The 26801-nt window shown below is 41.4% G+C and overlaps 1 protein-coding gene across 9 annotated transcripts in view; it reads right to left on the reverse strand.

The window, feature by feature from the left end:
* PKHD1 (PKHD1 ciliary IPT domain containing fibrocystin/polyductin) overlaps positions 1–26801 on the reverse strand; it is a 258573-nt gene that overhangs the window by 86782 nt on the left and 144990 nt on the right. For all 9 annotated transcript variants that reach the window (XR_004356231.1, XR_004356232.1, XM_032683659.1 and 6 more), the window contains 5 exons: positions 23038–23215; positions 22223–22418; positions 13808–13873; positions 12378–12497; positions 3208–3345 (listed from right to left, as the gene is read on the reverse strand). Coding sequence is in view for 7 of the 9 variants with exons in the window: in XM_032683659.1 (XP_032539550.1) it covers positions 3208–3345; positions 12378–12497; positions 13808–13873; positions 22223–22418; positions 23038–23215 (698 nt within the window). In the remaining 2 variants the exon portion in view is untranslated. The remainder of the gene's footprint in view (positions 1–3207; positions 3346–12377; positions 12498–13807; positions 13874–22222; positions 22419–23037; positions 23216–26801) is intronic.

Genomic DNA, 26801 nt, shown 5'->3' on the forward strand with positions numbered 1-26801 from the left:
CATGACTGTAGGATGGGACTCAACTCACAGATAAAGAAGGTGGGTCCCACAGAATTAGAGAAGTTGGAAAAGATTGGTGAAACTCACTGGTACCCTAATTGTTGTTATAATTCTGAGCATTAATCAATACTAACACGTGACCATTTCATGAAATACAGTGATTTACCCTTTGGGAAGTCAATAAGGGGATTCTTCCTAGAAAAGAAGGTGAGTATATGTGTTAGAGCTCTTACCACAAGCAAGATAAGAGGCATCAGAATTGTCTGGGGTTTCATCTCCAGACAATCAAGCCATGAGCTAATGATGACCTTAGGCTTCTTGCCTCCAGTGAGTGATATGACTGACAAGTAGCCATCACGAGATATGTGAAAAAAAGAATGTGACAAGTTGAAACTAAAACAGAGAAATTCAATCCTATCTGGATAATTACTTGGCAAGTTCTACTGTAAAAAGCAAAACCAGCCTGCCAGCAAAGAGCAGCTGAGTGCAGTGGAGTTCAGGATGAGTCCAGAAGATCAATTTGTGCCAAGAGAAGTTTAGTGTTTTCTTCAGCTTTATGGAGAGCTGAGGGCTTTGCTCAGCAGTGGAACAGGACACCTTCTGCACATATCATCTGCGTCTTAATGCCTATGGTTTAAAATGAATGGAATCATCCTAGCTGAGAGTGGAAAACAACTCTGAGATGTTGAGCTTAAAATTGCTTATCTTATTCTGACACAGGTGTGCTAATGACATTTAGCAAATTTCTCAATCTCTCTGAACCTCAAACTCTCCTTAATCAAACTGGAAAAATAGCCAGGTTTTTGTTGGTTTGTTGTTTTTTTTTTACAGCATGATAACAAAGAGAAATAGAAGTAAAAGCTGTTACTAAAATTTTATTGCCAATATCACCATCAAATAAAAGACTTTGAAGGTTTAAGTGAAAGAGATAAGCTCCTTATCCGAGAGCTTGGACTACTAGAGTAGAAGTAATCAGAAAATCTTCCTGGATCCCAGAACAATGAAAACCTAGGAACACTCAGAGAAATTACTGTGAGGATAGATCCACATATTTTACTTTGGGTTTTCCAAGGGCTCTGATAGAATTCTTTATCTTTAATCATCTCACACCTCCCAGTGATTCTGTTGATCATAATTCCCACTGGATTGTGATCATTACATGAAAGAGGAAAGGTGATTGACCCTGCAAAATCAAAAGTGTTGCAAGAATCGTGATCTCCCAGCTAATACTGTACTTTCTCATCCCAGTTTGCCTATAAATTATTGTTTCAATAAAACTAGTGAGATTCTTGTGTTTCTTAAATTCCAATTTTAAACTGATTTTTTATTTGTTATATATTTCTCATCACCACTCAGTTCCTAGGTACTTATAGTCTTAATTTAACCTTCTGACTTTATTTTTTTCCCTGCAGATAAGATGCCAAGAGCTCTGGAAGACACCAAAGTCCAAATAAGACGTATTTCTAAACTTATTATTGTTCTCTAGCAGTTTAAATGAAAAAAAAAAGTACTTGGGCTCTACCAGAAAGCCTTTATTCCAGGCCATGGAATCAAAAGTAACAGCACATGGCCAAAGATTGCTACACTGAAAACAGGGCATGGAGAAATTACACAACAGGCAGGACCTGGGGATTTGGCTCATGTGATGCCAACTTGAGATCCTGCTCAGGCAAGGCTGAATGTTGATGTCCACATCTATTAAATCTGTTTACTAAACTGTCTCATTATCTGTTTTGTGTCAGGATTTCTTTAGGGTGTAGTGGAGTTGGACAGATGGGCTTCAAAACCCTTCCTTCAGGCATGGAACAGGCAGGATTGGACAGATGGGCTCCAAGACGTTACCTTAAGGCCTCGAACACAGGGGAAGAGAAAGAAGAAGGGGAGGGGAAAAAAAAATGCACTCCCAGCTCTACAAGCAAGCAGACAAACCAGTGTAAGATGTGGGAACCTTGCAGAGTCTCTACCCACCATCATCTGAAACAGCTGAAACAAGGATAGCTCTCCAAAAGATGCTGGACTATGACTCAACAGCTGCAAATACCTGCTTGGCTTTTAATATCATTACTACTCTCAGATGTGCTGGAGGGGAGTTTGTGCAGCAAAGTGCCTCAATGTTTTTTTAATAAGGGTTTTTAGCAATGAACACATGCTTTTTCTTAAAATCAATATGAACCCATATTTAAAGTGCAAAGGAGCGTAAGTAAGAAATGACTGACACTCTTTTAAGTATACATGTATATTTTAACCTCACAGATTAAGCTTTCCAACCTTTTTTTTCCAAAGAAAAGCACAAGACAGCAAAATAACTTTTTTGGCCAGGACTGTATTAACTAAACAGTCCCTTGAGATTAACAACAAACAAATATTGGAGCAGACTTCCTCAGGAGGTGATTACACAAACAAATTCTCTTTTTAAAGTTCATGAAACCAATCTTGGGAAAGGTCAAGCAATGATCAACAGTGTGATCCCAGCATCCTAAGGATTCCTGTAAGTAAATATAATGCCTGCCTTTAGGAACCTTAATATTTAAAGGCAATTATGTGAGTAACTACTTCTGAATGGAAAAACACTGATCCTGTCCATTGCAAATAATGTGGAACAGCTCCAGTGACTCTGGGGACTCTGAAAGCCACAAGAAGTAGGGACAGGGTGGTATCTTTCTGGGATCCTGGTGCTCATCTGCACAGAGGGATGAGAGACACAAATGTGCTGAATCCAGCTGTTTCATGCCACAGTGTGTGATTTCCAAGCATTCTGGGGATTCTCCATGACTCTTTTTATGTTGGTTTTAAATATTTCTGTGTAACAAAAAGTGTCCTACTAATGCCCACAGACACCAGGCACTGCCTGAACACCAGGGTAGGTCCTGCCCTGAGGAATTACTGTCTCATAAACCAACCCCCAGGTTGTAGGGAGGACTTTTACACATATCAGATAAAATCTCTGCCACAGTGAAACTGGGAGTGAGGTGAAGACTACAGTATTTGTAATGTGTTGCTATTAATAGGTAATTAGCTCCAGTGGATAATCGTTGTGCTTAATGTGGATTTTGGGTGTCCACATTGCAGATATCTAGATATCTACAGAGCATCAGGTTGGACAGCATGCTCACAGCAACACTCTACAGTCTTTCTTCACACTTTTTTTTTTTATCAACAGCAGAAATAAACCCCAGGTATCCAGAAAAACACCTGTTCTTCACTTACCCACTCTCAGAGCACCCCCGAGTACGACGACACAGGCAACACTCAGGACATTGCTGGAGTTGCTGGGGAACTCGAGGGTCCCCAGGATGTAGAGTCCTCTCAGAGGGGGAAGAACTGTATCCACCAGGATGGTCCGGTCTGAGGAACAAAGTAGAGGGCTGTTAAGGTCAATGGCAGCCTGCCAAGAGTACTTGCCAAAAAGTGTAGCATGATGGTGAAAAATGCCAGCTTGGCTTCAGTTTTGGTTTTTTTAAGGTTGGTTTTCATGGAATCATACAATGGCCTGGGTTGGAAGGGACTCTAAATCATCATATTCCAAGTTTTTGCCATGGACAGGAACACCTTCCACTAGACCAGGTTTCTCAGAGCTCTATACAGTCTGGTCTTGGAATATTTCTAGGCAGGGGGCAGTCACAACTTCTCTGGACAACCTGTGCCAGTGCCTCACCATTCTCACAGTAAAAATATTTCTTCCTAATATCCACTCTAAATGGCTTTTTTCAGTTTAAAGCCTTTCCACTCGTCCTGTCATTCCAGACCCTTGTAAACAGCCTTTCTCCATCTTTCTTGTTGGCTGCCTTTAGGTTCTGAAAGGCTACAATTGGGTCACCCCAAAGCCTTTTCTTATCCAGGCTGAACAATCCCAATTCTCTCAGCCTTTCCTCACAGCAGAGGTGCTCCATCCCTTTAATCAACTTATTAGCCTCCTCTGGACAGGCTGGTTAGAACTGCCAGAGCAGGGCTTATGGGTTTGCAGCATCCACAACCAGAGCTTCATCTACAGCTGAGGTTCCATGGGGTGACTGTAATCCCACCAATGAATAAATAATCATATTTACAGTGACATTGTTGCATGCTTAAGTCTCATCATATGAGTCTTGAACCTTTAAAAATTAATGTGGAGGGCAGTAAGTTAGAGATATATTAGTCTTACTGAGCAAATCTGTCTTTGTTTATGAAAGTAAGACTTGAGCACCCAATGCAATGAACCAGGACTAAGTTAAGCTGTGTCCAGACAGCGTGGTATTGAAAACAACGAGACCGTTCTCTTGAAAAAGCCAAGAACAAAATGCCCCATCCCTGGAAGTGTTCATGGCCAGGTTAGATGGGACTTTGAGCAACCTGGTCTAGTGGAAGGTGTCCCAGCCTGTGACGGGAGGCTCGGGACTAGATGATCTTTAAGGTCCCTTCCAAGTCAAACCATCCTGGGATTCTGGGATTGATGGAAGTGAAAAAATCCAGCAGTATCAAATAGGTGCTTCATGGTGCAAAGAGTCTGAAAGCCCCCACCTTGTCAACAGGTTGACAAGCTGTAGCCGCACACCATAACCTCCCTCCAGTGACACCCTGTCACTGCTTTTCCCTCTCTGCAGCCTGGTTTTGCTCTCTCAGGTTTAGTGTATAAAATCCCACCTCTTCCTCACCATTCAAGAGGATACTTACACCAACACAGTCTATGAGAAGTCAGAGTTCATGGAATCATTAAGGTTGGAAAAGATCTCCAAGATCACCAAGTTCAACCAATCACCGGGTCCACCATGAGTTCTTCCACTCTGTGTTCATAGGATTGCTCATTCTCCTCTAATAAATCACTTAACAGTGATCAGGGGAAGCACCGTTCCCTCAGATCCTTAAGGAGAAAGCAAGGAGGATATTTTTATATTTCAGAACAGAGTGAGGACTGTTGTGGGTTGAGCCCAATGACAGCATCATTGCTGCTTCCTAAAGCTGCAAATCTGCACCTGGGAACCTTTTAAATGCCACTTAAGCTTTCCAAGTAGGACATGAGGAAGGATGTAAATGATGTATTTTTAGAGGCACCCCATTGCACAGAGGTGAATTCCACCCTCAGGGCCTATCTAATGGTCTTTGATGTCACTAAGAGCTTCTCAGTTGGTTGCTCTGGAAAACAGCTCAGACCTTGAAATTGTGGTTTCCATCCCCCTTTGTTACTGACAACAGTAACAGTTTCCAGGTATGGTGCATCTCTGAGTCAATGGGTGTTCCTGGAAGAATGAAAAGCAAGGTATTTCCTTATCAAGGGGTTCAATGACATGATCTAATTGAGACTTTCATAGAAATAGCTTGCAGAAAATGAAAATCTTCAACATGATGACAGCTGATCCTACCTTACCCAGAGATTTTCTGTGACTTTCATTGATCTCACATGCATTAACTATGAGGCACAGATACACAAAATGGAAGAAATCCAGGAACACACAAATTTTCCAATGGATTTTGACAGACTGGTGAGAATGGGCCATTTGAAAACCGTTTTGATGTGGAACATAAGAGGAACCAAAGTGTCTTGGGAAGTGGATCCACTACTTCACAGTTTCTCTTCTGCCTGCTGCCTTTAACAACTGCTTTGCATGAAGACACAAATGACCACACAATGAGTAGCACAGGGAAAGTCCTTTCCCCAAAATATGTAATTAGGAGCTGACTCAAACTATTTAGCACAAAGATTTAAAAACATTCCCAAGCCCTCTTTGCAGCAAACATTATCAATATGACTCTATGAAAACCCATGAAGTACACTAACAAGTGGACTGAAAGAAAATATAAGTAGACTGCCTTCAATAATAGTATTTCCTAGTTTTTTGGCTCCTTAGTTTTGCAACCCTGAAAGAGCTTCCAGGGAAAGGAAATTTCTGTTTCAGGTTCTGTTTTCAGGTCTGGGGTCCTGGCTTACAGATTTGTTTGTCTCCTACATACATGTTCCTACTTGATCCCTGTAACCCAATCATCCCAGCTCTTCCTTTTGCCCCCCTTTTTTTATTCTTTCTCTCTGGACATCAGCAAGGGACACCCTGAAAACCCAGGACCTCTGTTCTCAAGGACTATACCAAGTAGTGCAGCCACCCATGATTACTCTGAACCCCTCATCCCAAAACAGATTCCCTGCATCCTTGGGCTAAAAAATCTTTTAAGCATGTAAAATTTTCACAGCATTCAGATGTAATAAGTCTCTAGGGAGCAAGTGGTTTTTTTTCTTTTTTCCCCCTAAATCTTACACTATTTGTACTTAATATGTTTTTACAGGCATGAAGGAACTCCTGTCTATAATCTCTTTACAGGACAGGTAGACTCCCATGCCCTGCAGAGCTGTGAAGGGAAGGCACAGTATGTGAGGATATGAAACAGAGAGGAGAATGGGGGGGAGATGTTGTTAGAATGGTATCTCTCAGACAGAAGGAGAGAATCTAGTTTGTGAAATCACAGCTCAAGAATGTGGCAAAAAGCTGCAGTTGACAAAGGCCATAAGTATATTCATCAAACACAGGCTGAAACATTTTTACAAGGAAAAGAAGTAGCGCTCCCAGGCATGCCATTTGTATGTCATATTTCAGTCTAGAACAGATATTTTTGCTGAGTTGCACATCTTTCTAAAAAAGGTTTTATAAAGGAAATGCTGACTGCTCTGTAACTGCTCTGTAATCATGTGTGAGCCTTGAAACACAGGAGTGAGAAATTTCCCCATTCGGAGATATTTCTGCAAACCTATAGTTTCCTCAGTTTAAAAGGACAACACTCTGGGGTGTGATGCTTGGGGTGTGAAGTCCTCAGATGGCAAAATGTTGCTCTGTAGAAACAACAGAACACTCCTTTGAGGGGGGAAAAAAGTCCTTCTGCACTTGAGGAGAAAAGCAAACAAGTTCAAATACAACTTCCTTACATGGTCCTTATAGAATGCACTCATTTATCTCATGGGGGAGGTGATGACTAAGCAGTTAAAATAATAAACTTTAGGTCACTGAGCTCAAGGGATTTGCTTTCAGAGAAAGACAAACCAGAGTTGCTTTTCCCCCATGAAGATATTTCTATAGTGGCAAGCGACCACTTTCAGCAAACCCTAGTTTGAGTCTGAAAACAGGGCTACATTTCATTGTACATATATTTTCTTCAGACAAAAAGCTCACAGGTATGGCAGAGTTTTAATGCGCAGACATACAATGCTGAGAAGTCACTAATGACTCCAGCAATGACACGAAATGCCTTTGATCAACAGCATTGCTGTATAAAACACCATAGCACGCCATTGAATGGAAATCAGGCTCAACAGAGAGCTATTATATGAGATACAGTACTCCAGCATTCATCTCTTCAAACAGAAAACTTCAAAGAAAATCAAAATCAGAAAATGAAGAACAGAGTGAATTCCACCACTGGAGAAAAAAAAAAAAAAAGAAAAAAGAATAAAAAAAAAAAGGAGATAGAAATTGCCAGAGGCTACATGATATCATATCAATAGCCTTCAAAACAGCATTCCTTTGCTTGGAATTATAACACATTCTCCTTCCACCCAGAGCACGCTGCATCAGGAGTGTGTCACACTGAAAACCATAAACCAAAGCCCTGAAAATCCGAGAGCTTTGGGAAGCTAATGCCACTGCTGGCTGCTGGAAGGGTATGACTAAATTCCTGCAGCTTGTTTTTCAAGATGGTGTGACTGCTGAAGCCTGATGAATGTGAGAGGTCCTTGTGGGATGGCTGTGGCTCTGGAGGATGAACCTCCAGAGATTAAGTCACGAGTTGTGGTAACCTGAGCTGAGGATTTCCAGATCAGGCTGGAAAAGACTTGTATCTGCTGAGGAGCCAGACACTGAGTGGACTTGTAACACACCAACACTAAAAATCACTTTAACGTGAGGGTCCCACCCCTGCTGCAAGTGAAATTCATCTTTGTACTAAGAGTCTATCAAATCCTGAAGTCTCACCAATGCTTTCAAAACAAGGTAAAAGAAAAAAAAAAAATAATAGCTTTGTACAGAATCCCAATTTCCAAGCTCTCCAAATCACATCCTCTATGTGTCAAGCAGACACCAAACAACGGCACAAAAACCTGACTTCCAATATGTATATTTTTCTAATAGAGGCATTTTCAACCTTTTCAAACTTATAGAATCATAGAATATGCTGAGTTGGGAGGGATCCACCAGAGTCCAGCCCATGAGGCAGCCCTAAAGATGTGATTTTGCTTATTTTGTTAAATAAGCAAATTAAAGCTTTCATTAGCTAAATTTAGGCAGTGCCCCAGTTCTTCAGTGAACTCTAGGAATCCACGTTCATTCAGAGATTTTAACAATGTCAGACCAAAATCTTCCCCTGCACTTCCTCATGCTAAAAACAAGCACTGAACATCTATTATTTGCTTTTATAACTCTAAAACTACTCTTTGGGGGCTGAAAGGACTAACCCAGTAATGCACAGCGTACTAAAAGTAGGCTTGTGTCTTGGCTTTCAACCTGAAAATCATTATAGATGGCTTCCAGAAGAGAATTTTAAGTAACCAGAAGACAGCAAGGAGTAAAACACAACTGCATCTTTCCAGGAGAGAATCACAAAAACTTATTTGGGTGTGCAGGGCAGCATAAAGTTTGGGTGATTTGTAGGGTGTTTATTCTCACCAGAGCAAACTCTCACTTTTTTGTAGCCATTTAGAGTCAGTCTCATTTTAGAAGGTTGTGCACAAACCAGTGGAAATGGGAAGGGAAACATCCATAAAATGCTACAATTAAACATAAATTTAAAAATTGTTGATTTCATTTTAAATCTTGGGTCCAAACACGTGGTTGACTTTCTTTTAACTGGAAACTCAAACACTTGTGGCAGCAAAGTGTGAGAGATGGACAAAAAATTCATCTTGCCTGATTGCATTTTAAATGCCTTTATTTGAGCAACAAATCCAGCACCCTTATCTCACCAGTGAGGATCATGACTCTAATTTAAGGGCCTGCACTCTGTTGACTCCAATGACAGTAAAAGCCTCAACATATCCAAGCCAGCAAGAATGAGGAGGGAAAGCAACAATAAAATAGAGGGAGGATGATCAGAATAGGCAGGCACACAACAGAGCAGTATCCTCTCAAAGTAGATGGTATGATAGATAACTTGTGTTTGTGTTCATGACCTACAAGGATCATCCAGTCCAGCTCCTGGCCCTGTACAGACACCCCAACAATCCCACCCTGTCCCTCAGAGCATTGTCCAAACACTCCTTGAGCTCTGTCAGCCTTGGTGCTGTGCCCACTGCCCTGGGGAGCCTGTTCAGTGCCCAGCCACCCTCTGGGTGAAGATCCTCTTCCTAATATCCAACCCAAACTCCACCAACACACCTTCATGCTTATTGCTGAAAGGAAGATTTACAGTGTGGCTCTCCACGTGTCCTAGCAGGCAGTGCATTTTCAGTTACCACTTATCTCTTTCTTTTTAATCCACTATGCATTTTGTTATGGGGCTTTTTTGTCCAGTAAAACCCCTCTGAAGAGCAGTTTTATTGTACACTCTGGAGCACCCTGCACTGAGGAGGTGATTTAGAACTGGGAACTCCAAGGGTCTCATCCTGCTGCTCAGGCATTCTTGTTTTGGGCAGATATTGTTGTCCTGGCCCCTCAGTTTCATCCCTCCCCATGGTAAAACACAGATTATATTTAATAGTCCAATCTTTACCCTACTGCCTTTTAACCAGTAGCCACCAATACGTTAGGGAGAATCTCTGTACCTCACCCAGCAGCACAGACATGCCCCGGTTAAACTGACCAAACCAACACTGCTCTAAATTCATGGGACATTACTTTTGACCCCAAGAGCTGTAGGGTCATGCTGCACAGTGCCAGGCCAGAGCTAATGAGCTTTGTCTCTCAGGAGAGCTAATTAGTTCTGGTGCACCACCGTGCTGATGCAGCAGTGTTGTCTCCAGTCCCAGAACTAGATCAGTTGGGCTGGGCTGGGGGCAGAAACGAGCAACACTCCAGGCACAGCTTAGTCATGAAGGGCCTTGTGGTACATGACAAAGGCCATGGTCAGCATCACAGGGCAGCTAAAATAAGTATTTTATTGAAAGGATTATAGAATGATGAAGTTGTTTAGGTTGGAAAAGTGATCTAAGATCACTGAGTCCAATTGTTAACCCAGAACAGCCAAACCCACAACTGACCCATGTCCTCAAGTGCCACATCTACATGCCTTTTAAATCTCTCCAGTGACGGTGACTCCACCACCGCTCTGGGCAGCTGTGCCAAGACTGGACAACTTTTTGAGTGAAGAAATTGTTCCTAATCAAAACCTCCCCTGGTGCAACTTGAGGCTGTTTCCTCTTGTCCTATCACTCACTCCTTTGGAGAAGAGACAACCCCCCACCTGTCTCCACCCTTCTGTCAAGGAGTTGCAGAGAGTAAGAAGGTCCCCCCTGAGCCTCCTTTTCTCCAGGCTGAGCCCCTCCCAGCTCCCTCAGCCACTTCTTGTGGTCCAGACCCTTTCTCAGCTCTGTTGCCCTTCTCTGGACATGCTCCTGTGCCTCAGCTTTGCAGGAAACACAGAGGAGTTTTATTCATAGGTGAGTTTGCATTGCACCAAAGGACCATCACAACCTCAGCATCCAGCTTCCTCTCTCCTGATCTGATCTAAACAGCCGAACTCCAAACTCTTTGCCAAACATATTTATTTATTCAATTTTTATTCCCTGCTTCTGTGTAAATTGTGATTTACCCTTGTGTCTCTTCATATCTGCACCCAACACATGATTTTGAAGACTGAAATGTTCCTGGGCTTTTGACAATCATGGGCTGATATTGGTGAGCTGGATATAATGTGATACACAAGAAGTTGAGACAAATGTTCTGGTGTAGCGTCTGGCCTTGTTCTTGGAGAGTAGGAAAGACAAAATATGCCAACACATGTGTGCAAAATCCAACCATGGCAAGAGGATCCAAAAGAGAGCAAAGCATATGTGAAATGTCCTACCCTTTAATGCTTCATAAGGGGTCAAATATAACAGAGGTAAGAATGGAGCAGGAACTGAGCTGTCTCACAGCTTAGCCAGGATGATCCTGGAGTGCTTCAAACAGCACAAGGTATCATCCTATAAACAAATGACTTGAGCCCTGGTGCTCTACATAATACCATCATTGAACTAGTACCTAACCACACTTATGTATTATAGCCAGTGAGATGGTAGAACTGGAAAAAGTCACACATTGTGCTTTTTTCCTTTTTTACAGGAAAAATGGATTTTATCAGAAAATATAAATTATCTACTCTTCAGTTCAATGTGACTTCACCCCAGAAGTGAAGAAAAGCATTTTTTAAAAACATACACAGGGGTTTTGGTGATTTTTCTTCATATTAACCAGAAAATCAAAGATTAAACTAAGTATTCATTGAAGGTTGATCATAATTCTTAATGTAACCCAAAATATATATATATATATATATATATTATTTTTAATGACATAGATCAGAGAAACCCTACCATGAATGAGGTTCCACACAAAAATACCAAAACAAACACTACCTTCCACAAAGGCCACGAGCCAAAAAGAGGTGAAGAGGAATAGACATGGGACAGTGTTATGCCCATTTCCAGAAGTGGAGCTGTGGTAGGTAGAGTGACTTACCTGGTTTCAAACAAATGAAGAGGAGTCAGTACCAGGTTCTAGAACATGTCAGGTACCAACCACACAATATTCATAGGATCATATAATCATTATGTCTGGAAGAGACCTCAAGACCTCATCTAGTCCAACTTCCTCATCAGAGTAGGGTCAGGTCTTATATAAAATGGTTATCACAAGCTTTTTACTCCAGATATCATTGCAAATTGCCTAATGCATTCACCAGAATTCAGTTTTCCTGCAGTAATGTTGTAAACTGAGCTGAGATTTACATGTAACTCAAGCTGAAATACAGACATGACCTAAAACATCTTAGAGGCATACATGGCAAATGGTTTGAGAGATTATCACTGATACTGGGAATTACAACAGGAAAATAAACTGGAAGGTGGTATCATTGTGGAATTGTAAAATATGATCCCTGTACAAAACACAGAGAGGTGGGTCAAGAGATAAGCTCCTTGTAACCTGTGGTTCTGGGCCTTGCAAATTCTCTGCTCCTCAAATAAGGTTCATGAACATAGTTCAGCTTGAATGACTCTGTGTGTGTGTTTGTGTGTATGTAAATGGAAAAGAAGTATTATTCTCTTCCAAAACTTACATTTTTGTACTGTAGTCAAGATTTCCATGGGACAAGGAACAAGTGTGGTGTCCTGCACACACTTGAATGCCCACTAGTGCCAAGGAGCTCATGTTGCAACACAAATATACTTCCTAATGTAGACATAGCCCAGCCCTTCTACAGGAGTTAAACACCTTTCCTTCCTTACGTACTAGGCAGGATGATGACATCTTCCCCTGGGCCTGGGATGCTGCAGTTGGATCCACCCCAGCCTTTTCCCACATCATGCCATGTCTCTGGGTGTGACCACTTCAAGACAGCACCAGAAGGATCTACAAAACAGGAAATAAAGAGAGAGTTATAATATTCAGTAGCTGGAAGAATTACCATTTCTTTGATAGTCAAGCATCTGTGACATTATCATCCTCCTGTCACTGATGAAGCAACACTAACTGCTCTTTGTTATGTTCCGAGCTTAAGGAAAGATGCTTGATTGAATTCCCAGGGCATGGGAATTTCCACAAGTTCCCAAAGTATGAAAGATTTTTTAAAATGAGTGATCAACTCTTACAAGTTTGTTAGCACTCAGAAAAGCAGAAGTCTTCCCATTCCAAGGGGTGACTAAGAGCTGCCTTGGAAAACAATCTTGACCAAGAAACGTGGCAACTCCAGCTCATTCCCCAAAGATTTCTTTTTCAGTTAAGTCCAAAAGGAAACTCCTGAGCCTTAGGAAAATATTGGAATAAATTAAGTTTACAAAATGCAAGGTCCTTGACTTGCACTTCTGTTTTAGAGAGCTAACAATCCAGTCTTCATAAATTAATTGCCCCTAAGTTTGTTCTGCCATCAAGAGACGAAGGAAAGTCTTTAAGGGAAAATCTTGCACATTAAGTTTAGTAAATCCTAAAGTAATGCAGGCAGGGCCTCCCTCTGGAGGCCTCTACAAGCACCTACTTCTGTCCTACCACTGTAAAGGGAATTTGGGCATTTTTTTCATTGAGGAAGGCTTAACTGGGTATTGAAAACACAGGAGCAAGCTCACGCCTAAGTGTTGGGGGCTGGACCCAGCTCAGTAACATTGTGGAGTAGAAAAAACATCCATTGCCAACACAGGGAAATGCAGAGAAATTAAATCGTTATGGAGTTCCTTAAGGCTGGGTCTGTTTTTCCATCCCTTGTTTTTTCTGGGGGAAATACTCTGCAAAAATATCTCTAAATTCACTTAAAAGACTATTGTTGGTAATACAAAGCAAGGCAGCTATGCAATTAATACCAAAATTTGGAGGTTTCCCTTGCCTCTGGTGTATTTTTCTGTCTGATTCAACATGAAACTCTGCAGTAATGTCAGACCATGAAGCACTAAAATAGTCTGTAGTCTTACATTTTTCATGACCTTTCTGATCTGCCATGGTATTTCTTTGTAAAAGTTTATAGTCTTTTATACTGTGGAATCACACATTTATCTTGAGCAATGGTAGATATGACTCAATGAAATGCTTAAATGAATACCAAGAATCTCTCTTGGTTTGATAGATGTGCAAAATATTGAAGTAAAAAACAGCAATTTATTCCTGAAAAAGCCATAAAAAAAGAAATGGTGTGACTCCCACACCGAGCCTTTCTGACACAGACTGTCACCCACCTGGGGTAGGTAAAGCCACTCTTTCCTTCTCTTTCAGTGTGACCCGAATTAAGTCAGCTCCTGTGACTGAATACAGAGAATTTTAGGGAGTTACAAATGAACAGACACAAAAAAATCATACTAAATAAATTGCTACACATGAATTCCTGACATCATTATCCATTTCTTACAGAAACATTTTTCTAAGAGCTACTACACATGTTTTCTAAGCATTTTTTGTCCTTTTTTTTTTTTGTGCTTTGAGAAAGCATTAAACAAACACATTTTAATTTACAGATATGGAGGGTCTCAAGACAACTCATTAGAAATAGCTAAAAGAAAACATTCAACAATCAGAAATTCTAGGCTGGAACTGGAATCTCATTTATCCCACTATAAATCCACAGCAGTTCCACCAACACAGGCAATATCACACCATTGAATGCATAATGTATTAACTGGCTCAAGAAGCGAATTACAGCTTTTGTTTTGTAGTCAGGTTTTGATTTTTTTTTGCCCCCAAAATCTGGTATCTGAAAGAGATGCTTTAATTAGTCAGACTTTATAGACTGGAGACAGGGACCCTGTGTTCTCTGCCGTGAAAAGGGGTCAGAAGCAATTATCACAGTTGTAACCTTTGTGCCCGAGTATTGTCAGCAGGAGAAGGGCCAGGATAATGCAAATCAAAGAGGAGCAGGAGAAAGCTGCTTCAGACCCAGCTCAAATCCTACCTCCTCTTCATCTCCAGTGGCATATAAAGGCACTTCCTTTCAGTCACCAGACTGGAACAACCATAGGTTAAAATAGAAACACCCTGACAAACAAATAAATCTCCTGTCCTCTGCCCAACCCCTTATGGTGACCCTAAAATGTTGTTGGAAGATTTTTTGGTGGGATGTAGAAGAATTGTATCAATGAAGCCATTGTCAGAACTTCCCTCCATTCTAGAACATGCCAGGAACTTTCCTGTGTGTGTATCAACCCACCAGGGGGATTTCATGCCATATTGTAATTTACTTATTTTATCTTTAAACAAGTCTCCGCACTTTTAAATTGCGAAACCCATCCTTCCCTACCTCCCTCCTTTTCTCCCAGTGCAACTGAGCAAATTTAAAATAACTGAGGTTCATTAATTTTAAGTGTTCAATAAATTAGTATGAATAATCAAAAAACTTGATTCTTTCTGATAATTACTATTTGATGTCAGTTGAAAGCACTCGATTGAGTTAGCAGCATATGCTCCTATGCCAAATGAGGCTTCTATAATTAAATAGAAACTGATTCCACAAGGTTTTTCTCATGTCTGATTAATTAGTAATCAGGTGCCTCAGCCCTATTCTTCAGTGACACCTTCTCTCCCAATGGTAGCTGGGATCTGATCCACACATCAGTCAAGCCAATCTGCCCCAAATCATCACACAGAGCTCACAATGAACAGCATCATGCCCATCATGTCTTGTGTGGCCACAAGGTGAACCTTTGAGGAGAAAGAATGACACGAAAACTAATTTGGAGTCTTTGGCACAGCTCAGGTGGCTTTCAGACAATACATCTCTGTGCACTTTTATGGTTACAGGAGTCAAAGCTGGTACATCAGCCTTTGGAAAAGGGAGAGAATCAAGACCCGACATTGTCCTTTTTTGGCTAAATATATTTTTTCAGGTTTGTTGGGGTTTTTTTTCTTATTTTTGCAGGCATTAGAGTGAAATCATCTAATTAAGGATATTTGTATTGTTCAGATAAAAGCTGTTCTAACTAAATCCTGAGGAGACATAAAATATGATCAATATGGTAAATAGACCTCGTAAAGAGGTTCAATCCCCTTTCAATCATAGTGAAGAAAAGAACCATTAAGACTTAACTCATTCCTATCCAGAGTCAGGATAACAGCAAAAATTTCTGGTGTTGGAAGTGTCATCCCACCACAGAGCACAAAAATCCAAACCATTGTGAGTCATTTATACTCTCCATGAGTGCAGGAATTGGGGTCAGAATATTCCACAGCCTTGTAACTTGCAACAATTATTTATACCAATGGGGTGCAAAGTGCAATGGTTGTAAATCAGTCATGTTTTGTTGCCATTTCCCACAAATACTCCTAAAAACTGACCAGAAAAGATAAAGGCCTTGGGATTAATCAAGACTACAGTGGTATAGTCCTTCTGCTTGTTTTGTTTTGCTCCTGAGTCCGTTATCACTGGGTTTTACAGGACAGGAAGAGATACAGGCAATACAGATGAAGGACATCATTAGTAAACATTGAATTAAGGTGACTCTTCTCAAAATGCAGTTATAAGGCTCCAGGGTTTAGTTGTATAAAACCTTTATAAGGCTCATCAATTTTCTGCCTTATTACAGCTCCTCCTGGATGTTTGGGCTGTGAATCATAAATATAGGCCTTCTGGATGATAGTCCTGGTAACTTTCTCCTGGTTCAGGGCTCCTTGAGTGAACATGAAGGAGGAGCAACTCAGTCTTTTATCAGCTTTGCAGTGACTCGGAATTTTGCCTGTGGATATTGGGAAGGGCTGAAACAAGGATAAATGGCTCCAATAGCCTGACTTACAAATAACAAGCAGCTCCATGCTATTTAACATCAATTGGGCTAACATCCATCACTGGGAAATCAAAACTTTTTAGACAGCACAATCAACCACACAGTGAGACACACCTCTAGAAACTAGAGAACCAGGGAGACAGTGTTTTGTCATCCTCTGTGAGGATCTGTTACAGGAGATACCCAGAAATATGGTATAATGGGGACACGGAAGTGAGATGTTAAAAAATTATATATATACATATATATGTATGTATGTATATATATGCATGTATATATATAAACACACACTTGGGCTAATGGACACAGATTCTTACTTATAGCAGATTAATATTTGCAGAGGCAGAGGTGAAGGCGTGAAATTCCTCCTGCAGACATCACATAGTCAAAAAAGCATCCCTGACAGGATTATAAGGGCATTTCATCATCTTATTTCTCTAACTGCTACATTCTCTGGTCTCTCTGCTTCCATGCCAGAAGGGCAGGAGCTCACCCACCAGGAGAAGGTTGTTTTTTCTCTGTGTGTCTATTGCAAAAATTGAGCAACTGAGGGTGTTTAGCCTGGAGGAAAGGGATCCCAGGGGGGACCATGTTGCTTCTACAGCTACCTGGAAGGAGGTTGTAGTCGGGTGGGAGTTGGCCTCTTCTCCCAAGCAATTTGCAACAAGAGGAAACGGCCTCAAGCTACACTAGGGGAGGTTCAGGTTGAACATCAGGAAGAATTTCTTCACTGAAAGGCTGATCAAGCATTGGAAAGAGCTGCCCAGGAGGTGGTGGGGTCCCCATCCCTGGAGGTGTTTAAGGAAAGACTTGGCACTCAGTGCTCTGGTCTGGTTGACAAGGTGGGAATCAGTCAAAGGTTGGACTCGATGATCTTGGAGGTCTTTTCCAACCTAAATGATTCTGTGATTACAAAGGGCATGTCTTTGCCAAGAACTGACATTTCATTCCATGGAGGCCACTGAGCAGCCCACATCTGGTCAATTGGCCCTTGAAACAACTGATATGGGGTGAGTTTTATCTGGTTGGAAGAAAAGACCCATCCCTGCACAACCAGTCCTCTGTAAAGAATTAACTCCATTCTTTAGGTCTTTAACCTTGGATTCTCCTTTACCCCCAAGCAATAAGGCTGCAGAAAATATCTGTGTTTATTTATTTTCTGTATTGTAATATTAAAAACAAACATTCTCAAGGACCTTCTTTTCCTCCTATACAAAGCAATGACAGAAACCCACAGAGTCTAATGGAAGTGAGATCATTCTTTAGGAATCTAGAACAGACAATAAGTATAATCAAATTATTTTTTAAGAACTGTGGGAACTGTAAACCTGCTTCTGACACAGCAGTAATATGACTTGAGCCTCAGGCCCTCTTAACAATTCACACATGAGTTACTTGAGCAGTCAACAGGATGACCCATCTCCATAAAAGTTGTGTCTACCAAAAAATGTACTTGGGGTAAATAAAAAGTTTGATAATCCTTTCAGTGATGTTTTCAATAATGTTTGTGTCCAGCCCTTCATTTTAGAAAAATTAGAAAAAGCCAAGAGAAATCTGGACGTGCAGGAGGCCAACTCTTTGTTTCATTCCAAAAGAAAATGGTTCAATCATTTCAAAAGTGAACAAGAGAGAATCAACATCCCTCTGGTTTTTAGCCAGTTCCAGTATTGCCCAGAGACCTTAACCAAGGAGCAGGACCACACTGTGGCACCATATGATGAAATTTGTAAGAGACTTAAAAAAGCTCATAATGTTATTATTGCAATTTACGCAGGATATTTCTCCTAAAACTATCCCAAATGTCCCAGTGTGATGTTTCTTTTCACCATTCTTGTTACAATAAGTAGTCTTTTGATGCAGCATGGTCACATCATGTTTCACGCTCCTCAAACATGGTTGAGCCATAACCCATCAGTGTTTTGGAGAGTCACACACAATTTCAGGGCCCACCAGTGACCTTTGAGGAAGGTTTCTTAAGGCAATGGGTGCCTCAGAGAAAATCAGAGTGATGCTATGAAGGCTGACCCATGTCAAAGCAAAGGTGATGATGTAGAAATGACTGGCACGGGATCCCTCAAGCTTCCTTGTCTCCGCTTCATCCAGCATCCAGCAGGGACACGGGGTTATGTGTCCTTCAGTAACAAATCCTTTAAAATGGCCTGAAAAGACGATTTTCAAAGGGACTTATGGGCTAGTTAACAGTTTCATGTGCGTAGGTAGCAGTGACTCCTTTGTTAATAGGATCATTACACACATAACAGAAACATTCCCCATTACTATTATTTCTCCCCATTCAGCACCCTCTGTATTCTCCCGTGCCCAAGCCTAATTTGCAAAACTCCGAGCATCAGTGCAACTTAACTCCTTTAATCCCCTCCATACGGTCTATTTTCTTGCCTTTTGTGTTAGACAGACCTTTTTGCCTCCCCCAAAGATAAACAAACACTTGCATGACGCCAGGCAATTTCGGATGGAAAAGGGCATGGAGAAAGCCCGAGCCCAAACGAGAACTGCTGGCAAAGGTGGCTTCATTCAGCTGCCCACTTCGTTTGAATAACAATATCTTCTCAGTCAAGGGGTTTTCCCTCCTCTTCTCCCCCCTTTTCTCCTCAGGCAGACCTGAGTAAAAGGCTGTGTGAATTCAGGAGCCTGCTTGTGAATGAGCCGGCATCTGATCCGTATTTACCGACGTTAATTTTGGATGTAATGCACCCCTGCCACTTCCCCACAGTTTGCCCTAAAAGGCTTTCTGACAGGCACAAAAGCGGCGGGTCAAAAGTAAGTTGACCCCTGCCAGAATGTACAATTATTGCAAAGAGGTGGTAACACCAGCAGCTGTCGAAACCCCACCGGCACGGCGAGGAGCTTCCAAAAGTCGCGGGGATGACTAATAGGCTGGAGCGCTCCCCTCCGCCCTGCGAGAGCCCGCGACTTCGGGCAGGAAGAATTATGGCCCTCCCGAGCAGCTGCAATAATTGTCTTCCCATTGTCCCTCGGCCACCCCCTACAAGTGCCCATTGTGGGCGCGGAGTCAAGTGATTATATGCTTGGACCGATGCTGTTTGCGCCCAGCTGCCCGACCGCTGACACACGAGCGCGGAGAGGGGGGACCCGCGTCTGCTAGACGGGACTCCGACATACCAGACCTTTTACATAAGTCAAACAGGAACAAATGACTCTTTATCAGCCCCTTCTCCCTTTGAAGTGGCGGCCGCTTATAGGCCCTTACAGCTTTTCCTCCTTAGCCCGAACAAACATCCTCCTTTTGATATGCTACATGCTCATTATCTCTGCCCCATTTAATGATTTTTGATTGAAGGGTGGCAGCGCGGTTGCCAAGAGGGTAGTTAAAGAGGCTCCACGCAGGCAGGACAACAAGAAAGGCTTTCCTTGTGCAGTAGCCTAAATTTGGAGTTTCTTAACAGTGTGTTCTTGTTCTTAGCAGCAGATAAGGGCTGAGCGTGAAATTCTTAATTAAGCAGTAAATAGAGAGTGGGGTGTCAGCAGATGCAGCCTGTAGCCATGGAGACCAAGGCTGATGAAGGAGGGAGTTAAGACTCCGCGCCGGCCCGGGGCTCGGGCATGACTGACAGCTGAAGAATCCGACAAAGCTTGTAAACGGGATTAATTAGTTGGCTAATTATTTCATATAGCTAAATGTAAAGAAAATATTTAAAAACACCACCAAAAAAAAGCCCAGCTTGCAGAGTTAGGCGGGAATACGGTGTGAAGGCCAGACCTTCAAGTGTTGTCCTCTCCGGGTAGGTGGGTGGACTGGTGGGTTTTTTAAGGCCAGAAGGGACTATTGTGGCTTGACCTCCTACAGAGCGTGAATCTCTCCTCCTGAGGTTCCTAATAGCTTCTCTCAGAGTTGGAGCATATTTCTCTGAAAAGATGGCCAAGCATCATCTAAGGACCCTGAGTGATGGAAAGCCCACCACATGCCATGAGTCTGCTCTGCTGGTTAATTATCCTCACCCTCTCAACCTGCACAGTGGAGGCTGGAAGGGAAATGAAATAGCACACCTGGGCTGGGAATCCACTCACTTTGTTTCAGACTTTCACCCTACACCAACAGCATAGATATGAGGTACCCAACACTGAATTATTGATCTCACTCCTATAAAAACCCTCGCTGAAAATGTTCACAGTATGAATTATATGTATTAGGTGTTTTCATAATTTTCCCCTCGTGTACTTTGGATGATTGTTTCTCTCTCTATTAAAATGAGAAACAACAAAAAGCTCTTCAAATAATAAAAATCAAGAAGAAAGAAGGGAGAGAGAAGGACAGGAAAGTATCGGTGATGCAAGAGTGACATATCCCAGTCTTCCCAAGACTGTCTTCTCCTCTATTTTCAACAGCTGAGGCCAAGATACAGATATCATCTTCTGAGCTTTCCCAGGCTTCCCTGACAGTGCAATTCAGGATATGCAAACTGAGAAGCAGTCAACTTTTATATTTGAAAGAACAAATTTACACAGTTAGTAAACTGAAATAATAAAAGTTTTCTGTCCTTTCAGTAGATACTTGTTACGAACTTGGGCAAGGCTTAGACTCAACAGCTAAATTTATAGTATCTATACCTGTACTATATTAAACAGGGCCAGGACACAGAACTAGGACCTGGACCCCAATAATCTACATGGTTATATTGCTGGTCAAGTTCCTGGCAGAGCTTCAGCCCAGATTCCCAGATGGTGCCCAGCATGATTTTGGAGTTAGCACAGGACAGGGATCTTTCCCAGTTTGAAGCTTGGATGTATCTAGCCTGCTTTGAGAGCTAAAATGTTCAGCTGCATGGACACAAGCTGTGCAGTGGCAGTTGGCTGCAGGACCAGAGGTGGATGCAGGATGTGTGATCCTCAGACTGAGGTTAAGGTGTGGGCTTCCCATTTCTCCAGAAAAGTACACAGGAAGATTTTCATTGTTCCCAGACCATGCTCAGTAGATTGCCTGCCCTCATTCCAGCTGTGTTTTCTTCTTCACTGTCCCAGGGATTGTTCTAGTTGCTCATTCCTAAAGAGATCCTACATGAGAAAGCCATTTACGTGTCATCTCATTAGTGCAAATCAAGGGAAATTCTGATGGATTAGATGAGTGAAAAATTTTCTTACTGTAAAAATCATCATCTTTACTTTCCCTGTGTAACTGTCATGAAGGACTCTCAAAGGACTTCTAAAAGACATCAAAATATTTTTGTGATTCTGGGTTCTACTATTACTAATAAAAGCAGCAATCATTGCCTTGCTTTTGACATACAGAGCTTAGACCCTTATAAAATTATTTGCCTGAGAATGGAAATTGTGGAAAATGTCCAAAATTTAAAAGAATAAATGAAACTTGAATAAGTATCAGTAAAATATCTGATTTTTGTTTTTTAAAAATGACCACCACTCTTCATGATCTAGCATACAAAGTCAACATATTCAAATGCAAAGATATAGATGTCTTTGGAACTTTCCAGTCCTAGGAAAAGTTCTCTCCCAGTAATTCTATTGCCTTCAGTGGGCTCAGCTTATTTAGATTGCCCATGACTTATTGATACATGTGACATAGGACCAGCCGACATCAGAGGTCATTATTGGAATTTAATGCTTTTACCTCTCAAAAAAACTGAATTCCAATACAACTGATATCACATCACCCACTATTTATGATACATTCCTTTTGTTTACAGATCAGGCATCAGATTGAGCAGTTAGAGATGGACCTGATGTGCATTTATGTATTTGATCAACACTTTGAAGGAACTCTCATTGATTGAAAGGCCATTGAAAGATGGCCTTTTGTATATCTGGAGTTTAAATTAAAAAAGCATCATCTCTGTGACCATTCTTGAATAAAAAGGGGCATTGCAATCCTTGTATTGCACTTACCCAAATAGGTCAACTTCCCCAGTCTGCTGTCAAGGTACCAATCACAGCTCCTGTGTTGTCCATATGAAGGCAGGGATTGGAGTGGCTCTCCAGTCCTTGTCCCACAGGATACCACGACCTCAAGATGGGTAGGAAGATCCTGGTGCTCCACCAGCAAGTAATTCCCAGTCTTGAAGCTGCTAAATGTCACTGAATACTAGAGAAGAGGGAACCAAAATAAACACACCTGAGTCTGTGATTAAAGCTCCATGGAGTGCAGTATAAAGGGGTAAAGAGAATGGTGCTCCTCACAGGCAACATATTCTTCTGCAAAACATATGTTGAAAACAAGAAGAGCAACATAAAATTAAGCAGAAGATGATGGTAAACGCAGAAAAAATCAACTCCCCTGGTGCAGAGGAACAATGTCTTGTGAAAACCATACTTCAACATGTGTTAATGCAGTAAAAATCTCCATGATTCCTAAGCACCACACTGAACTTTCACCTAAGACATCTGAAATCATTAAGAGTTCAAGGCCAGGCAGGACAGGGCTTGGAGCAACCTGTCTAGTAGAAGGTGTCCCTGCCCATGGTAGGAGAGTTGGAACTAGGTGGTCTTTAAAGTCCCCTCCAATCCAACCCATTCCATGATTCTGTGATCTTCCTGCTCCAATTTACTACTGAGAGCTTCAGGTCATCTTATCTAAGCCTATAAATAGAGACTTTCTCAGTGCATTTAACAAATTTTTTCTTCTCTCTGCTCACCCAAAAATATGAAAGCATGATTGTCTCTTCTGGATACAATTTTGAAATTATAAAACATTCTGGTGTTACCTGGAGCTGTTTGCTGACCAAAGGGTTGTCGAATGTCAATGTGTAGGTCTCTTTATCCAAAAGGAGAACCACCCAGCCATACAGGTTTGATAAAGTATCAGGGACATAATTGACTGTGGTTGTCTTCTTCCTACTGTCAGTCACAGTTAAATTATAGGGAATGTCTGGAGCCTCTTTTCTGTAGAAAACAAACAAACAAACCAACAAAAAACCAAAACCTACATTTTTACACTGAACGCTGTCATTTTGCAGCCTTTACAGTTCTATTTTTATTTGAATTACAATAGTTATGTAGGATCTGTCTCAGAATGTGACTTCATTTGTGTAATTCTTTATAAATACCATAAGAAATAATCTCTGTTTCAAGTGCTGTAAAAAAAAGAAAGAGAAAAAGAGAGACACAGGTTGGAGGAATAAAGGCAGAGAGGAGCAACAGTCAGGGTAGAAATTCCTACACTGTCAGAGTATTTCCACATCCATCAGATTCATGGGCCTCAGGTTCAGCTTTTAGGATTTTCATGACATTTGACAGAGTTCTCTGTTTAGCCCCATCCCAGGCTGAATGGGGCTCTGAGCAACCTGGTCTAGTGGAAGGTGTCCCTGCCCACAGCAAGAGGGGTTGGGCTGAATGGTCTTTAAGGTCCCTTCCAACCCAAACCATGGCGTGATTCCTCACTCACATTCGAGTTTCACTGAGGCTGAAGGTGCAAAAATCTTGTGTAATTCAACAATCTGCTCTTTGTCTGCACTATGAAGCTGGGGCTGCCACAGACTACAAAAGTCATCACAGACTGGATGAGGTTATAGTGCAGCAGTTCTTCTGAGCATCTAAATGAGAACTCAACCCCTTTTTTATTAGGACTTTGCACAAATTTTGTCAAATCTAGTCAGAGAAAAATACCCTCACTGGACACATCAACAGTAGTAATGATATCAGAAGTGGCCATGAGCCCTTTTGATTTAAGGCCTCTGGAGACTCTTCTCAGTTTTGGCATTTGAGCTGACACTAAGCTTGAAAAATCTCCTCTCTTAAGCATACCTAAAATGCTATTTCTCATTATTTGAAGTATTACCCTACAACTACACATCTCATCCTATTTCCCAACCTTCCAGACTGGATAGAGTTTATTTATCCAGGGCAGATATTGCTAAAACTCATGTCATCCTGCAATTTGCCTGTCTGTATTTGCAGTTTTTGGTTGGGCTTTTTTTCCCCCCTTAGTGCTTTGGAGACAATATAATATTACAACAAAAGTAATCTTACAGATATTTTTCTCTTTTTTTTAATCAGTTCTGAGATTGTTTTTTTAAAAAAATTTTTTATTCTAGTGTCTGTCACTTTGGTAAAGAGCTTTCTGGTTACCCAGAAACATTCAGCTCAGAAGTAGCAATGGCAAAGAGAAGAGTGAATCAGCAAAGAATCACTCATCCAGAAGATATTGGCAGACCAATGAAACTGGCTGGAAGGAGTTTATAAGGCTTAAACAGCTTTTGTACTACTAATAAACCTCCTCTTATAGGCATTAACTGGACCAGGATATTAGGCTGCTAATTAAGCAAGTAAACGACAACAAGTACATTATTGCCACAGTTATCAGCACCTGCACAGGTATTCAGGAAAACATTTCCAGCAGTAGAAGCACAACACACACAATTTGAGAAAAATTAAACTCTCCTGCTCATCAGAAATTGCCTTATTGAGTTACAAAGGTGCCCAAAACCACAGCAAGTGACAGAGACTCAGAGACACCCTCTCTGCAACATAAATCCACATGGTCTTGCTCTTTACTCATTTTACTTTTCATTGCTGGAGAAGTTTGATGAGACACTTGGAATCACTTTTATCAGGGGACCCTCCCCAGTACTTCCAAGAAAAGTAAAGACAGAGAAGAAAGCCTGGAAGGGACAATCCTGTTGGGATGCAAGACACCTGACTGATCTGTCAGAAAGTAAGGATACAATTCCACACTAGCCGTGTAGATTCACTAGCTAATGAATGGGAATGTGAATCCACTAGCTAGTGAATTAACTGTGAATCCAGTTGTGTTGGAGTCCAATGCTGAGAAGACCGTAAATAAATATCTTAAACCAGACATCTGACTTCCAGATGGCTACAGTTAAGTGAAATACATCTTTCCCTGCGTGCCTACTTATAACAGGCAAGGCATAGAATCACAGAACCATTTAGGTTGGAAAAGACCTCTGAGTTCATCGAGTCCATCCACTAACAGCACTGCCAAGCCCATCACTAAACCATGTCCCCAGGTGCCACAGTCACATGTTTTTTGAACCCTTCACTTATGTCACTGTGTTCAGTCAGGCAGAGACAGGACAGGGAATCTTCTGGATCTTGTCCTCTCTCCCTAGATTCCAAAGCTAGGATAGACTTTTGACTGCTTCAGACATTCCCAACTTTACTTTTCAGTTAATTTTTCTCACTCTTTAGGATGGAGACACAGAGAACTTTTAATTTGAAAATGCCATTTTTTATGCCAGAAAGCCTTTCTTAGTAAGAAAATTTTGTGATATCACACCATGATAGTCTGGCTTCCCTGACCTTCACCTGGAAGTTTGCTCCTGACACAGGAAGGAAAGGAAGCAGGAGATATTTTATGGCCTGAAATCTCTGGGGTTTTCTTGACCTGGAATGCTGGTCCTTGTCTTCTGCATACCTTGCTTGAGGTGTTGTCACCTACAAACACTTACCCTGCTCCTCACAGACTGCTCAGAACACCAAAACAAAAATTTGGGGAACCTGGAAAACTTTGCCCCTGGAAAAGCACTCCCCGGGAAAGGATGTCAGTGTGCTTGTTTTGTCACCTATATGCCAAACAGACACCAAAATGGAAATACCCTACTAATGGAATTACCAGCCACAATTAGCACCATTTCCATTTGCCCTAAATAGCCAGCGATTTCACTGTGCCCTAAATAGCCACCAATCTACCTCCCTTTAATGCTAATGAAGCAGAGTAGAGCTGGCACACGAGTATTTCTAATTCAGAGGATCCGAGGGAGCCGGCACGCATCATTAGCATGGAGAGCTTCATTATCAGAGGAAAGAGCCTTCCCCTGAACTTCCCCTGGCTTTATTTGAAAGAAACTAGGAGGCAATGGTCTTAATGCAAAATTAACCCTCGCTTTAAACTGCTGGAAGCCTTTACAAACTGTAAGGGGAAAAAAAAGGATGACTCACTGAAAAGGCTGTATTTTTATATCGAAGCAGGTTTCAATTAAGGAGCAATTTGCTTTAGAAATATGGCAGGATTACTGAATAGGGCTTTACAGTCTGAGCCACAATTTACCAGTTGTGACTGTATAAACTGTTATGTAATTTAGCTCAAGTGCATTGTGCAGAACTGCTCGACAGAGATGAGCCACAAAGGATTTGTTAAACCAATCAACAACATGGAGTAGAACAAATATTAACTCTCCTGTTTATGTTTACCATTAACTTATTTATCCTGAGGGTCTATATCTGTGTGTATGAAGGCAGGTTCCGTGTTTAGGTCTAAATACTTTCTGTTTGTGTAATAATCCATTATGTTTATCCCTCTTCAAAAACAGGAAACAATATAGCATTGAACTTCAAATGGGACACCAAATGTTTATATCAATGGTCCAGATTTATTGCTGGCCAAAGGGAGGCTAATTTCAAATTATGACCATACCAAACACTTTACAGGTTTAATGTTGGGCCCCAAACCACTTCAGCTTATTTTAATTGCCAAGAACTAAGGATTTTCAGCTGTTTTCAGTAAGTG

This window comes from Chiroxiphia lanceolata, chromosome 3 (genome assembly GCF_009829145.1).
Source record: "Chiroxiphia lanceolata isolate bChiLan1 chromosome 3, bChiLan1.pri, whole genome shotgun sequence".
Lineage (NCBI taxonomy): Eukaryota > Metazoa > Chordata > Aves > Passeriformes > Pipridae > Chiroxiphia > Chiroxiphia lanceolata.